Below are 16,473 nucleotides of genomic sequence, written 5' to 3'. Positions count from 1 at the left end.
CCTTCGAAATGGATCTATCTGGGCAGCTGTGGCAGGTTGTCTGTCTACTTACTATTGCAAAAACAAAATACAATTTTTCAATTATGGAAAAATTAAAAAAACTATAACAATCATTAGTAATCAGTGCTGCTCAAAATTTTTTATATGGAATTACGAATCACAATACATGTACAAAATTGTATGTGCACTTAAACTTTTTTTGTATTTAAAAAAATATGTTTAAAAAATTTAATTGTTTGAGGTCGGAAAAAGTTGAATATTTGGTTTCAAGTTACAAAATATTTGCTTAAAATATTACGTCAATTGTTATATCACCAACATACAACAGCCAATAAATTTAATTCTGAAATTTAATTCTGGGAACATATTCTATATACATACATATATTGTCGGAATTTAGGTTTCAATAATCATACTAAGAGTGAGTGTAGAGATTTCCGCGAATGTTGCATTGGAAATTGAATTTTAAAACTTTTGAAATGCTTAATTAGAGGGCTCCATCTATCAGTGGAAATTGTCCCCGCTGCTTTAACTTTGCTCTAGTTCCTGACTATATACAAATTCCTATTTGGAACTTTTTCGATAGTTACGTAATGGTGGAATAGTGTTGAGAAAGAGACATACTCATATGTAGCCGCAGCTCGTTAAAGTTGGTAGCAGTTTTTTTGGCGATTTTATAACTAAAAATCTAGCTATTAACGAACTAGTACTTATACGGCACTCTAGGTTTAGTTCAGAACCAGAATTGTGTGTCACTAGTTACTAACTTCCCTTGAGGGTAATTAACTAATATCATATGAAGTTAGAATAGGCTCCTCTTGTTTTGATACAGTTTTGCTTACATTCTTTGGTCTATGCCCCATATATTTCAGCACCGCGGTCAATTATCTATTTTAATTTTATTTATGAATCAATTTTGATTACAAATTTTTTTCAGTGCTATAATGTTTTTGAATAATTTTTAGTTGTAAAATTGTTAGCGTAATTTTTTTTATCATACACAAGTGCCTGAGCTTCATACGAGAGTGCTTTTTCTTGGCACCTTCATAAGAAATTCAAGCATTTTAATATGACTCGAAATAATATGTGAAGGCATATGGGAGTGCTATGAAATTTTTTTTTTATATTCAAAGTGTGAATTTGAATCTGTGCCTATGATTCAGGGCAAAACAAAAACAAAAGTGCTACAAGTGTATAGGGGTTGAGCAGCCCTGATCATTAGAAAAAAAACTATTGTTCTGGCTTTGAGCTCGAATCGAACCTTGAATCATTTATCAATAGGCCAATAAAAACAAAAACAATTGTAATTGATTATCGCATTTCTTTTTTTGAAATTTCAATATCGATTTTTTTAACGGGCGTGGATTCCAACCGATTTCGTTTATTTTCACAATAGCTGTGTTTGTTGTTTTAGGCGCACATACTCATGAACCTAAACTTTATATACACTGCTAAGTGAATAGCTTTATCTACACTTATAAAATTGTTGCGCATAAAACTATTACTTAAAAGTGTGTGTCTCCACTATTCTCCACTTTCAATTTTGGTATGCATTATACACTATGACCGAAAAAGTTCGTGTCTCTATTATTTCTCCATACACTACTACTATGTGTAACTGCCAATAAGCGGTTTTTTAGTCGAAAACATAGATTTGTATGCAAGTAAAAACAACTCTGCTGATATGTATTGCGGCGAATGTTATCAATTTCATGCATCACTGCGCTGCTAGTAAATAAATGCACAACAACATTAAAGCAAGCCTGAAAACAAAAATCTCAAATGTTTGAGAAAACATTGATTCTCAGTTTGATATTCAACATTATTTATCATTTGAAACAAAATATGTTCTCGACTTTTTCTCGAACGTAGATCTTCAACTTGAAAATAATTTGAGACATACTTGAAATTTTTTTTCTCTCTTCAAATGTTTGAGAAAAAATTAATTCTCAGTTTGATATTCAGCATTATTAATCATATAATACTAAATATTATCTCAACTTTTTCTCAAACGTTGTTATTCAACTTGAGAATGGTTTGAGATATACTTGCCTTTCGTTCCATTCTGGTTGAAAACCATCGATATCATGGAATATTTTCATTAATAATTATGTGAATACTTTTTGCGCCAATTTGTCTAAATTTTAAAGTACATAATAAATGTTCATGAAATAAAATAAAACATAGTAGAACATGCTTATTTTACATCAATGCTATCGATAGTGTCGTTAATAGTGCCGTTGATAATTCGTCGATCTCTAATTTGCGTACTTTAGCTGGAAATGTAAACAAGCTATTTTAGTGACTGAAGTTCGGCATAAAGTTAAAAAATAAGGAAGTATTTATACATTTTTATAATATTAAGTGATATTGTACTAGATTATGACTAAATCTAAACGAGTTAAAAGTGAAGTGAGGCAAATAAAAAATTTGCTTACCGAAAGTGGCACAACAGTGGATTCCATTTCGTTCCACTTTGTTCTCGTTTGAGAAAAAGTTGGGAATCCAAAAATTCTCAATTTGAAAATAAAGAAAAATTCCATATTAAAAATGTGCCTTTCAGCTTGAGAATTCTATCAACGGTTATTTGAAATTCATTTGAAACCTATCGTTTGAAATGTGAAAAATGGACAAAAATATTTTTTGGGCAAAGAGCAGGAGTGATCACTCACACAAACACACGCACATAACTAGAAGACAAAAGTGAATACCAGGTACATAAATGAGGAATAAAAAAGCAGCTGTTCGGGAAGGTTGTTCGTGAAAAGTCCAGACCCTTGGAGAGATATGCAACAGAGAGTATAAAAGCAGCCCAAGCTGAGGAATAATCATAGAGTTTGATTTTAAATGCAATAATTGAGGCAAGTACTGTTACTGTGCTACTGCCACAGTAGAGCTGTAAATAAAGAAAATTTTGGTCGATAATTTTAGCCGCTAGCGCCTTCTCAAAGTAATATAATTATTTGTAATTATATTTCTCATAAATAAATAAAGAAAATGTCATAATGAATATTTCAGTTATTTATTCGACAGTTCAGCGGTTCGCACGTTAACAAAAGGTGCATAATAATCAGGGATTTCCTAAAAATCTTTAAAGTATGGATAGCAGTTAGAACAATCTTATAGTGTCTTAAACGGCTTTTGGCAGTGGCAGCTCCATTTTCCAAAATTTTGCAAATTTCAAGTTCTGAGTTCCACAGTTATCTATTTTTCAAAATTTCTATAAATGTTTTTTTTTAGAATGGGCGTGCTTATCAACCGTTTTTGTTTCTTTTCATGTGGCAGTGTTTAATGGCAGGGGCAGCTTTCGTTCCAGATTTCAATACGATGCGGCTTGGAAAAGTTACAAATTATCTTGTTCTCAATTCTGTAGGATCCACACCCATTTTCAGAAATTTTTCGAAATGTCTCTTTCTTATCATAGAGTTAACCCACATATCAAGTTTCATCACTTTACCAGTATTTTGTAACAATCGCTTTGTTTCCATTTTTCCAAATTTTCGATTTCGAAAAAGTGGGCGTGTCTATAGTTAGATTTCGCCCATTTTCAATACCAATCAATTCTGGGTTCATATAAGCTAGTATACCAAATTTCGTAAAGATATCCCAATTTTATTTAAGTTACATATGTGTTACCGAACGGTCATGGATTAATCCATAAATTTTTCGATGCTGATAATTTTGATATATGAAAATACAAATCTATCCCGATTCCTTTATGTCACTACGTCCTGCCGATATCCAACCAAAGTGTACAAGTACATACTGGCTATAAAAATAGGATATTTATAGCCCCAGAAACTTAAAAAACTACGAAAAGCACATGACATGGTATTGGCATAGTGACTAGTTTTTCTGCTTTGAAATCGGATGACTTTCTCATGGCGTAACATTTGCGAAAGGAATATATAAAGGACCACCATCCGTTATGTTACCTATATGATTTTTTTTTAAACTGTGTGAATACCAGTTTGGGAATTTTCATTAACATTTGAGCTTTAAAATTGATTTGATTTAACTCTATCTACTCTCGAGGTTTTTAGTTTGGAAGAGAATTTCTTCAAAATACCCCACGGTGCGCTCTCACTACCAATACCAGCGCCATTGTTCAAGTGAATAATGTATTTTCAAGCAACACATTTATAAATGGCGGTTAGGTTTGGTTAGGTTGAACTGACCGGTGCATGAGGACCTCACATAGACTGAATAAGTCCGTAGTGTTACCAGAAGTTTTTTTTAACGACCAAACTGAAAAAAGCTATCAAAAACCAGGACCTATGTTATAAAATAACTCCGTCCTCTTGGCAAATACTAAAAGCTTCCTAGGATTTAAGCAAATTGCTGCTTCTAAGTCTGACAGCTATATCACTCCTAATAGCTGGAGTCTTAGCCTGGCAAGCGCAGGGCAAGAGCACAGAACGTGCTCGATCGTTTCCCCCTCCAGCCCGCACTTCCTACATCTGCTATCACTGACCAAGCCTAATTTAAAAGCATGTGACGCCAGAAGGCAGTGTCCAGTCAGAATACCCGTCATGAGTCTACAGTCCTCTCTTTTTAATGATAGAAGCAACTTTTTTAGTCTAAGGTTGTAAGACCTGCACATAATCTTCGCCACTTTACAGCCCCGCGCTTGAACCCACGCCTTTCCTGCTTGGTCGATCATGTTCTCACCTTCGCTTAACTTCGCCCAGTCTAATTGGAACGTCTATGGAGCAAGCTTCAAGGGATGCGCCCTTTTTAGCTAATTCATCCGCTTTTTCATTCCCATCTATTCCCATATGCCCTGGGACCCAATATAGATGTATGCTCCCTGTCCCGATTCTCTCCAGGGACTTATAAATGGCGGACTATGTTATTATTGTATTTGTGCGCAGCGGAGTCAGTTTATTTGTGTGTGTGTATGTGAAAAACGGGTAAAAAGCTTGACGTTGGCATTTATTGTTGATGTTTGATGCTGAAGTTTATGAGGTTCTTATGAGTGTGCGCTAAAGTGGTTGTATCTTTGTGTATGAGTGTGTGTTTGCTGCACGGACCGGCATTTTGTGTATTTTGAACTTAACTTTAATTTGCGCCTGTTTCTCATATTTCTAACGATTTAAGAGCTGGGTTGAATGCCGTTCACATGTTGGGGCACACAATAAAATAGAGTGATGGAGTGCATGAATTGCGCTTTGCCGTTATACGCAGTTGTTTTAGTGCACTCATATTAAAACGACTACAACAACAATAAAGAGAAAGTTGCTATATACTATGTGAAGTATTAGGTTCCTATGGCATTTTCCAAACCATCAAATACCGAGCAAACTCCCGTCACTTCCTATTTCCGTCTTCCGTTGAATGATGGCAATAGCCGGAAATTGCTTCAAACTCTGTGAGCAAATACTCACATGCATACACACTTAGAATGGTATATAACATTTATGTAGATGTATGTATGTATGTTTATTTGTGCAGCGCACCTGGTATGTGCAACGGTATGTATGTTGGCATCTGTGGAGGTATGTATGTTAAATTGTATGTAAATATGCATCTGCTCCAATTACCTTGTAGGCTAGCAGCCCCAACAACTCGTCAGTATTTGCAGCGGCAACATTAAATTCTAAAATTGTTCCACATTCGCATCAGATTAGCTTGCAGCGGCGCAGTCCCCTTTTCACCTGCGCTATCAAGTTTGCTGTGCATTCGCGCATTTCACACAGTTTTTCAAATTAAAAAATTTGAAGTTTGATCGATACCACACACACATACATACATACATACAAAGTTTTTACATTTTGAATAGCACTAATCGACATTCGCATTTTATTGCATACTACATGAACCGTTCTAGCAGCAGCCCAACATCAACACTCGCTGGTAATAATAAACTTTACGTCCACCAACCAACACCGACCAAGCAGCCGACCCAACTGGCCTCCTCGTTGCTTCTTTTGCTCTTGGCGCTTTGGCGGTCATATGAGCCAACGTATGCCAAGCTGCAATCACCACAATTGGCATTAGCGGTCATTTTAGAGTTAACAGCTCGCATGGTAAGTGCAGCCATTCATACGCGGAACAAAGTTAAGTGAAAAAAAATTTGTCAAATTAAACTTGAATCTGTGTTTTGAAGCGCCGAAATATGTCCACCGCGGATGAGCTCGAGTCAGTGGATACTGAGGGGGCACAAGTGTGTGCGGTTTTGTCAGCATCCGCCAATGATCCGCTTTTGGACTGTATCAGCACGTTTACATTGAGCTCGTTACGTTTGAAGCAGGACAAATGGAATCGTATGATGGCCACAGAGTCTTTTCGGGTGAGTATGAATGTAGGGACATAATAAATGTACATAACCGCACAGTAGCATAAAAAAAAGTATGTGAATCCAACGTGGAAACGTCCTTGGTTGATTAGTTGCTTGCTGTGACGAGTCGGCATTGACTATAACTATTCCCTATGCGACATTTTTATAACACAAATCACCAGTCGTCCTCATTATTAATAGTGATTCACTACTTAGGCGATCATTTTCGATGCTTAACAAAGTCGGCCACTCTTTTCATCGATATTATCTATACATTTAATAAAATTCTAACAGGTCGATGACTGTACATTAAAACTACTTTCCGTGTTACATCAGCCGAGGTCTAAGTTAAATATTAGGATACATTTCAGACACCTAGTCCACTTGGGTCTTCAAACCTAAAACATGGAACGTGTATTTTTCAAATATATTTGTACAATATGGATATCAAATAAAATATTTTTTTAGATATCTCAACTGGATTCCGAGATGTAGACCAACAGGTTGATCAGGGGTATTATTAACTATAAGTGGGGTCGCTTAACTGGTACCTCGGAAGCGGTTTTGATAACACTTGGCATTCGTATCCACCAACAAAATCCTTCGGTAATGCATTAGGCGGTGCAGTTAGGGGGTATATTTGAAGAATGAGCAAGAGTGTATTTCGATCATTAAAATTTAAGAGAATATTAAAGCCGTACCAAATTTTTGGGTTATTAAAATCGAAGTCAAGGACATAGCTCGAACTTCTCTATACAACGACGGTTCGCTATACATATAACATAAGCAGGGTACAATTTCTAGAAGTGCATTGTGTGTGTGAGAGCTTTAGGAAGTTCTGCTTGAAATCCATTGAAGAATTAACAAGCTGCTAGATAAAATGTATTATTTCGGAAAAACTTAACAAAGTGGAGGTATTTTACATAATGAAGCACATCTTAAATGGACATACATAGCTTCGAAATATCGTCACATAAGCAAAAGTTCTTATAAGTTGTGGAGTTTTTATACCATAATGTGTGCGAGAGATTTAGAGTGGTTACTCGTTTTGTTGGTTGCAATAACTTTTTATACTACTTTGTTGGTCGATAAAATAAAATAAAATTTAATAAATTAAAACAAAATTTAAATAAATTTAATTAAAAAAATAAATAAAACAAAACAAAATAAAATGAAAAAAATAAAATTAAATTAAATTAAATTAAACTAATTAAATTAAATGAACAGAAATTATTAAAGAAAAATATTTAGTAAAATAAAATAAAGCAAAGTAAATTAAAATAAAATAAAATTCTGAGTATTGAAATCTCCATCATTCATACTTTATACTAGTGTAAAAGCACATGTCCTAGTAACCACTGTTTGTAAACTTTGTAATTTTTCTCTAATATCAATAACTAAAATAAATAAAATAAAATTTAATTAAATAACTCATTAAATTTACAAATGTAAAATAAAAAATAATAAAATAAAACAAAATTAAATTAAATTAAAAAAAAAATACAAAATAAAATAATTCCAGGTTCGATCCGAGCTCAAAGCCATAACAATATTTTTTTTCTAATGATAATTAATGTTATTTTTTTTTTTTTTGTTTGTTTCTATAATTGAAAAATTTTATTTTGTTTTTGGAATAGTAAGTGGAAAATTTTTCAGACAACCTGCCATATCTGCGCAGATAGATCCATTTCGAAGGGTGCTAAGCCTTCAACATCAGTACACTTTAGTGACGCTGCGCTAACCATTTAGCTTTTAGCTATACAGCTTAGCACCCTTCAAAATGAATCTTTCTGCGCAGCTATGGCAGGTTGTCTGAAAAATTTTCTACTTACTGTTCCAAAAACAAAATACAATTTTTCAATTATAGAAAAATTTAAAGATTAAAAAAAACAATAATTATCATTGGAAAAAAAATCATTGTTCTGGCTTGAGTTCAAATCCAACCTTGAATCATTTATCAATAGGCCGATAAAACAAAAACAATTCAAAATAAAATAAAATAAACTAAAAAATCTTTAAATAAATTAAAATAAAAGAAGCAGAATGAATTAAAATACACATCAACCGGCAGTTTTGATTCTTTGCAGTTCTTTATGTCGTAATAGACGGTGCCGTTATTTGACTTTTTCGATCGTTTCGAAACTATTGTAAACTATTGAATCACAAATGGCGGCTGGATGCAACCTCAAACAAAATGTGTGCAATATATGCGTTTTTACTCTTATCCAGACAAAGGTTGGGAGAAAAGATATTCTTCGAACAATGTAAAAATGTGGGTATATTATGGAAAACTAACTATCGAAACAGTCGCCCCTTAAAAACGATGTTTTTAAAAAAAATTTCAGCGTTCTTGTCCGAACACATTTCTTGTTTACATTTTACCTCGTCCTTTCTCAATTTTCTCACATAGAATGGAACACGAACCAGCCAATTCTTAACAAGAAGTATGCACGGATGCGAACGATGAATGCGGCTTAACTCCTTAAGGGAATCGTCTTCATTATTTAGATTTATTTTGCCAGTATTTTATTGAAAAGTTTAAAAATGTTTGACTGGAAAACTAAGTAATTCACAACTTACCCTACCTGAATTTCTTATTCTTTCCTATTATGCTGTGTGACTTCTTCCATAAAAAATTTAATTTCATTTTCCAAGTGAATTTATTTAACCACTTTCACTTCACTGAAATTGCACACTTACATACATTTTTCACTCCATACCTCTAATAATGCAACTGCACTATTTTCTAATGTTTTATTACATAGAAAATTATTTAAGCAATTTTTTGTCGCTAACTTTTCATAATAACACTTTTAGCGAAATTTGAACACTTTTATGTACACACAAGTATGTATGTATTGTATGTATGCGCATTACATCGAATTATTAAATTATTTTCAATTCAAAATATCCTCAAAGCCATTTCACTTGTGATATTAGAAACAATTACTGTCAAGAAAAAATATCGGAAATGTTTAACATTGCTAAAGAGACGGTCTAAGGCCCGGTTTTTCAGTACAAGTTCAACTCAGTTGGTCAGTTAAACTACGCTTAAACTTGTTCTGCAGTTTTTCAGTCTACTTTAACTGAAGTTTAAGCTAAGGTTAAGAGGCCGGGCAGGGTTAAACTCTTGTTAACCTATCAGTTATTTGCGTTCGTACGAAATGGCGTCGAAAATACCCAACAAGCATTTGAGCTTGAGTACCATTAGAGCTCATGTTCATAACTAGGCATACTTCACTAGGCATACTCTCAAGAGTTGTTTCGAAACAATGGCTCAACTCGAGAATCATAGCGTACTTAGGAAAAGAGGGAACTTTTTATAAAGCAAAATATGCTATTAATTAAGTTGAAGAAATGTAATTAAAAACTTGTGGTTTTCTAACTAGACTCAAATGTAAAATGCAATGATGTTGATGTAGCATCTTCGGTGTGGTATGCGGAGCACGCTACCATCACACCACGGCGACCGCCTATATAATTTATTCTTGATTAATTACGCTTCATTACTGCTATCAACCAGGTGTTTATTTCTCACAATAAACAGCTGTTGGTTTTGGTGGTACCACCTTGGAGATTTTTTTCAACTCCACCTCAACTCGATATCCAAAGTAGGATATCAACTGGAGAAATGTGTTGAATATTCATTTGAAAACTTTACATTCCTCAAAATCTCTCGAAATTAGGATAATAATTGGAAAATATTAATGACGTTGGAGATCGACTGGAAAACTTTTAATTTTACAAAATTTGTCAAAGGCTGGATAGTGACTAGAGAATGAAGTTGGATATCAACTCGAGAACTATATGGTATAAGAATATTGTAACGAATTTACTGTAATTCCGCTTACTCCAAATCTTCCGCTAATGTTGGTATCGCTAAACTGTTGAATAAATAACTCCAATATTCAATAATGCAAAATGGTCTTTATTAGACTACTTTCACAATAACTCTTCGACTTCTCAACAGATAGCATGCTTAAGTCGAACTGGTTCGTCGTGCCTCAGCTGGCGTTGTTTTATACTCTTAGGTTTCCTCGTTGGCATATTTCTAGGCGTTTCTAGAATTTACTATTTGTTTACCAGCTTTAAACTCACCAGCTATAACTACAGATGCACTATTATAGCTTCTCGCATAGCCATATGCGCGTGTATATGTGAGTGATATTTCCACCGATGATTGCCTACTTTTGGGAGTATCTCATATATATGCATGTGTTTGTGCGTTTCTCTATGCTGCTTTTATGGACATATGTGTAGACATAATGATCAGTTTACGTACATACAAGTGTAGCAGCTTACTTTATTGTTGTTGTGGCTTTATTTACTTAGTATCAGATTAGTGATGTAAGTATCACTTAGTGCCACTAATATTCGTCACAATATTAAATAATGATGTTGGATATCACTTCCGGAACTAGATATACATATATTTCGCTGGAGAATTTGTTTCCATGCTTGTTGGGTAAACAAAATCCAGCTGTTGCCGTATCTACAAATTATCTAGGTAGTAAAAAACCAATGTTGCCGCACAAAAGAGCATACCCCAAAGGCGGCCTTAAACTGTGACTGAAAAACTGCTCAGTAGTTTAACTGAAGTTTAAATTTGACAAAAGTTTAAGCAAGCTTAGTTTAAGCAAGCTTAGTTTAAGCTTAGCTTAACCAACCACTGATAAACCGGGCTTAAGGCACCTACAAACATACATACATACTCGCACTCACATATACACATCTATGCACTTTTTCAGCACATGTTTTTTTCTTCGGCCAGCACTTGTTGAGCCTTTTTGTAAAAACATACAAACATACACCGAAGTATTTTACATACTGATTAATACGAAACTTTATTTATTTTTTACTATGAATATTTTAAGATAAACTTTTTTATTATTTCACCAACTTTTCACTGTAATCACGCCGCGATTGCGCAGTCGTATTTGAGGCTACGCGGCGTACCCGAAACTAGCAACGGCGGAAACTAACATCCCTAGCATCACCAAAAATGAGCAGTCTTATTACGGTTGTTGCGTAGAATTCTCTTGTTATTGCTGAGGGCGCAGTATTCAAAGTGCTATAATCGCTGCGGATCTTATAAAATAGTTTTGTCCCATAAAATTATGGCGATTCATTTTATTTCTTTTTAAATTTGCATACTTTTGGGAAAATAGGATTGTGAGCAGTGTTCGGACCTGTAATCACGAAAAATTATACTGCTGGCAATCCTTTTTGACTCAGTTCTCTATTAAGAGGTGTCACTTCCCTACAAGACTTAAAATTAGATTCAGCAATGCAACACAAGAAAATTTGTTAAAATGATTACATTCGAATTAACATAGATACTAAATATAAAATAAAATAAAAACAATAGAAAAAATAATTTAAAATAAAATTAAATTATTTTAAATTAAATTAGTGTATTTAGCGACCTTTATGATTTAAACAATTATTTATTTTGCCGGCTTTAGGCCAATGTTAAATAAAACACATATGGTTTTGTTATTAATCTCCAATATATTTCGGCTACACACCGGTAACCGTCTTCAGGGCAGACTGTTGACAAACATAAAACATTTAACTCGCGATAAAACATTTAAATTATAATTAAAATCACATTTTTAACAAATAATATCTTTAAATTTTAACAAATAATGTGCAAACAGCCGGCACGAGCCAGATTTCAACAACACAAAGATTCTACAACAAGAGCAACAATACAGCAAGCGCTTCACTCTCGAGATGTTGCATATTATAAATACTCCCACTAATAGACGATTAAACTATAAAACGGACTCCGATCATCATTCCGCTCACTTATGCAAACATTTACTGACAAACAGACAGTACACAACTCCACGTCACGCAGTGCAGACGTGTAAATAAAATGTATGTAAACATTATTTTTGTTTAATGTTCATTTTTATTATTTGTTAAAATTTAAATATATTATTTGTTAAAAATGTGATTTTAATTATAATTTAAATGTTTTATGTTTGTCAACAGTCTGCCCTGAAGACGGTTACCGGTGTGTAGCCGAAATATATTGGAGATTAATAACAAAACCATATGTGTTTTATTTAACATTGGCCTAAAGCCGGCAAAATAAATAATTATTTTAAATTAAATAAAAAAACTTCATACTTTTCTTGAATGGCGCTGAACAATAATCTGTGGCAACATGCTCACTTTTCTGCATGACGACTCATACGGCGAAAGGCTAAGCAGCGACATCTATTTTTGAAAAAGTAGGTTTATTAAAGGCAGCGTTGCCAAACTAAAGACAAGTAATTAACAATTTATCTGGCTCACAAATTGAACCAGACTTCTATCTGGATTTATCTGGCTCAAATAGTTGTTGTTGCATTTACATGCAAAATTATTTATCTGGCTCAGGATTTTGCCACCGGATGATAGCTAAAATATAGGTGGGTGCTTTGAGGATACCAAGTTTCACGTTTTTTGTGGTCTGCATGAAAAAACGATGACCATGAATCACTTATATATATGACGTAAGCGGGCAAAGCAATATCAAAATTTTAGAAATAAAGTTTTTCAATTAGAAGAAAATTTTTCTAAGCGGGGTCGCCCCCCGGCAGTGATTGGCAAGCGCTCTGAGTGCATTTCTGCCATTAGAAGCTCTCAGTGAAAACTCATCTGCCTTGCAGATGCCGTTCGTAGTCGGCATAAAACATGTAGGTCCCGTCCGGCCAATTTGTAGGGAAAATCAAGAGGAGGACGACGCAAATTGGAAGAGAAGCTCGGCCTTGGATCTCTTCGGAAGTCATCGCGCCTTACATTTATTTTATTTATGATGTAAGCGCAGGTATTTGATAAAATTTGAAGCTTATAGCCATTCAAAAGGGGGCAGAAATTACAATCTATATGGGGTATATAATATATATAAGTACCACCGATCTCTATGATTTTTCAGACAACAATATATGCTATATACGTAAGCTTTTTGTGAAATTTGAAGCTTTTAGCTGCTAAAATGAGGCAGAAATTACGAAAAGCTTCTTATCTGAACAATCGGTTGTGGGGGATATATGCAATATATACGACCGATCTCATCCATTTTTTCAGACAACAATATGTGCAATATACGAAATCATATGGTGAAGTTTGAAGCTTCAATCTGATAAATTGATAAAGATATGACAAATGTCTAATCGGACACCTAAATATACCCGCTCACCAAATTTTATGAAGATATCTCAAAAATTGAGGGACTAGTTGATACAAACAGACACACGGGCATGGCTAAATCAACTCAGCTCTTCATCTTCATCATTTCGGTATACTTATTGGTGGGTCTATCTATTTTCCTTTAAGTACTTACAATTTTGAGATTCGTGACGAAGTTAATATACCATCTCATTATCATGAAAGGTATAAAAATAAAATAAAATAAAATAAAATAAAAGAAAATAAAACAAAATAAAATATAATAGAAGGGATAGAAAGCACAAAAAGCAGAGGTATAGTGACTGCGACATTTATTTAGATCTATTATATTTGAATTTTGATAGCACGAAGGTATTAAGAGTTGCTCTAATAGGTGGGTGCAACTGCAAAGCACGCAAAGCTGCCTAGCTGTCTGACATATTGTGGATACTCTTTGAGGATAAGACATTCTAAACCACAACCTTCTACTGCAAAGACTTCTGCTTGAAATATAATGGGGTAGCATTCTATTTCTAAATCCAGAATTTTAGGAAAATGTGCTGGAGCTTGTGTAGTACTTATCTCAGTGCTATTGCTAGTCGTATTTTTCCCCTCTTCGTCTCACTATAACGCTCACTAATATCTCGCGTTGCACCCGTACGTCTTATGTCCCTGTAGACATCATTGTTCCTTCTCAAAGTTCTCGTGCAGTGCCTGCGAACACCGATCTTAATCACTTTCTTCGTCTCATGTCGAAATGTCGATCTGATAAGTGCTAACTTTCAAGAGCACAAGTTTGATAACGTACGCCCAAACGTATTATAGGCAAACCGTTAATAAACGTATATGGGAGATGAAAGAAGAGCCCCCTCCGAATAACTATCGGCAGCTGCCTACTATTGGGTCCAAATTGGGACGACATACATTCAGCCGGTAATTTATCTTGCTACTCTAAAAGTTTGTCATTATATTATTTCCATCTTCATCTCACATTTTCACCATCACCATTTTCCATCTTCATCTTACATTATCGATTTTTTCCACCTCGTTTTCATCCCAATTTTTATTCATATCACATTCTCGAATGCTGAAGAGCAAATATAACATATCATCATTTATCATAGAAATGTACAGCAAAGAAAACTTTATTCTTCAAAAATTATCCCTATTTGACGTCTCTAAGTCGCAACTTTCACCATTTTCCAGGTCATTATGTATGATTGGCTGCACAACTCACAACAGCGCCTTCTAGTTATGACACTCAATCATGGCGGTTATTTAGTACCCAAAACGGCTCTTAGTGATTTACATCACAATTATGCTATACAAACATTCTTAAGTTCAAGAATTACAACTCCAGCTCCAATGGCATCATCATCCATCATACAACAAAACACACGTACATTGGATGACCCAACTTCGATGTCGAGTACAACTTTGGCTACCACAGCCACCACAGCACAGCCAACAGCACAATCTAATGACCAATCTACAAACGTCAACACAACCGGAACAACAGCTATCGTTGCATCGGCTGCTTCAGCCATTGATGCTGCAGCTATATTAATGTTGCCAATGCCGCCGGCCTCAAGTAGCTTCTCAACATTGGATGGGGTACCACGTGGCAAATGCGTTTACTTTGTGCGTCGAAGCGCGAACATACCGTTAACAGCAGATAACTTTCGTACGCAAATACTCTGCGGCGATCTACCAGTGCATAGTAAAATAGAAACTTTGTCTCTGCTATTTGATGAGGTATTTCAGCCGCTACTCGAATGTCCACTCAATCGAAAATCGTGGCCAAAACCAGTGCAAAAGGATTTGCAAATACGTATTAAGGATGTGCGCAATACCCTCGTAGAGGTAGGTAAAAAATATGGAAATTTGCACACAAATACATACACAAAATTTCGTTCTGAAGAGCTGTGAGTGTATATATAATGGAAAAATTAGGGGACGTTAGCGAAAAAATTTGGTAGAGGCAACCGATCGCTAATCGATAGACGGTACAATTTTTTTGGTTTTTTTTTTTCATTTGCCTCAAATGGAAAAGTTTGTAGCCCCGGTCAAAACCAAGTTAGCATTGCCGTTGCGAAGCCCTTTGTTTTTAATTTCATGAATATTGACTTGGCTCTACATGCAGAACCTATTGGCCAAAGTTAAAAAAAGTACCTCAGTAAGGTAAGTATTGAAATATCGCAGAATTTTATTCATGGGAAATCTTTTATGTATAAAAAGTTGGCTTGCTTAATACCGATGACGTTAATTTTCTATAGAAAAGAAAAATAGAATCCAAAATTTCATCCAAGTAAGTACCCATACTTCAACTAAATTTATATATAAAAAAGAATGTCAGCCGTCACGGGAGGCCTGGCAGATGTGAAACATCGACATTACTTTGGAAAGCGACAAGCAGAAAAGAACAGATTGCGATAGGAACTAAATATGGTATAGTGATAACATAAAAAATTAAAATTTACTTCCGAAATGTTCCTAAAATTGCCACGATAGTATGCTGCAGGAGTCACCAAATATCACTCCGAAATTGCCCCCAAATTAGCCCGGTAGGACCCCGATGGAGTTCTCGAAAGTACCCCCTAACGACCCCAAAGTGATCCCCAGATGACCCTATGACGATTACGACAGAGTCCCCAACGTTATCCCGAAGTGACCCCCAAATGTCCCCTGAAGGATCCCGAAGGAGTCTTTAAAATCATTCAGAAGTTACCCCAGGAGGACCATGATACCGAGCAAGTTCCAAAAATTATCCGGAAGCGACTACCATAAGGCCCCGGGAGGACCCCAAGAGATTCCCCCAAATCTTCCCGAAAGGTCCGAAGCGTCGCCGCGCCAGAAATCGGTTTTATGCACGGCTATAGATGTTTCACATCTAAAAAACACATGAGTATGAGCCTTCGGACTGATAGATGGACGAATGGGGGAATGAATGGATAAGAAATGGCCACCACTTTGGGTTGGCTGCTGTTTTGTTTTTTTTGGTTAACTTAAATTGGTAGGAGCATTTTAATAGT

At 35.0% G+C, this 16,473-nt stretch overlaps 2 protein-coding genes across 10 annotated transcripts in view; one reads left to right on the top strand and one right to left on the bottom strand.

Annotated features, from left to right (window-relative positions):
* The window catches only part of LOC137237609 (uncharacterized), a 530,759-nt gene that overhangs the window by 450,110 nt on the left and 64,176 nt on the right, over positions 1–16,473 (bottom strand). The gene's annotated exons all lie outside the window — the stretch shown is intronic.
* The window catches only part of LOC137240782 (dynein beta chain, ciliary), a 119,818-nt gene continuing 109,161 nt past the window's right edge, over positions 5,817–16,473 (top strand). Inside the window, exons 1-4 of the mRNA XM_067767512.1 lie at positions 5,817–6,029; positions 6,110–6,292; positions 14,648–14,809; positions 14,906–15,304. Coding sequence (XP_067623613.1) covers positions 5,817–6,029; positions 6,110–6,292; positions 14,648–14,809; positions 14,906–15,304 — 957 coding nt within the window. The remainder of the gene's footprint in view (positions 6,030–6,109; positions 6,293–14,647; positions 14,810–14,905; positions 15,305–16,473) is intronic.

Source organism: Eurosta solidaginis, chromosome 1 (genome assembly GCF_040869045.1).
Source record: "Eurosta solidaginis isolate ZX-2024a chromosome 1, ASM4086904v1, whole genome shotgun sequence".
Classification (NCBI taxonomy): domain Eukaryota; kingdom Metazoa; phylum Arthropoda; class Insecta; order Diptera; family Tephritidae; genus Eurosta; species Eurosta solidaginis.
Note: the sequence above shows the minus strand (reverse complement) of the source record. Positions and strands in the feature narration are given on the sequence as shown.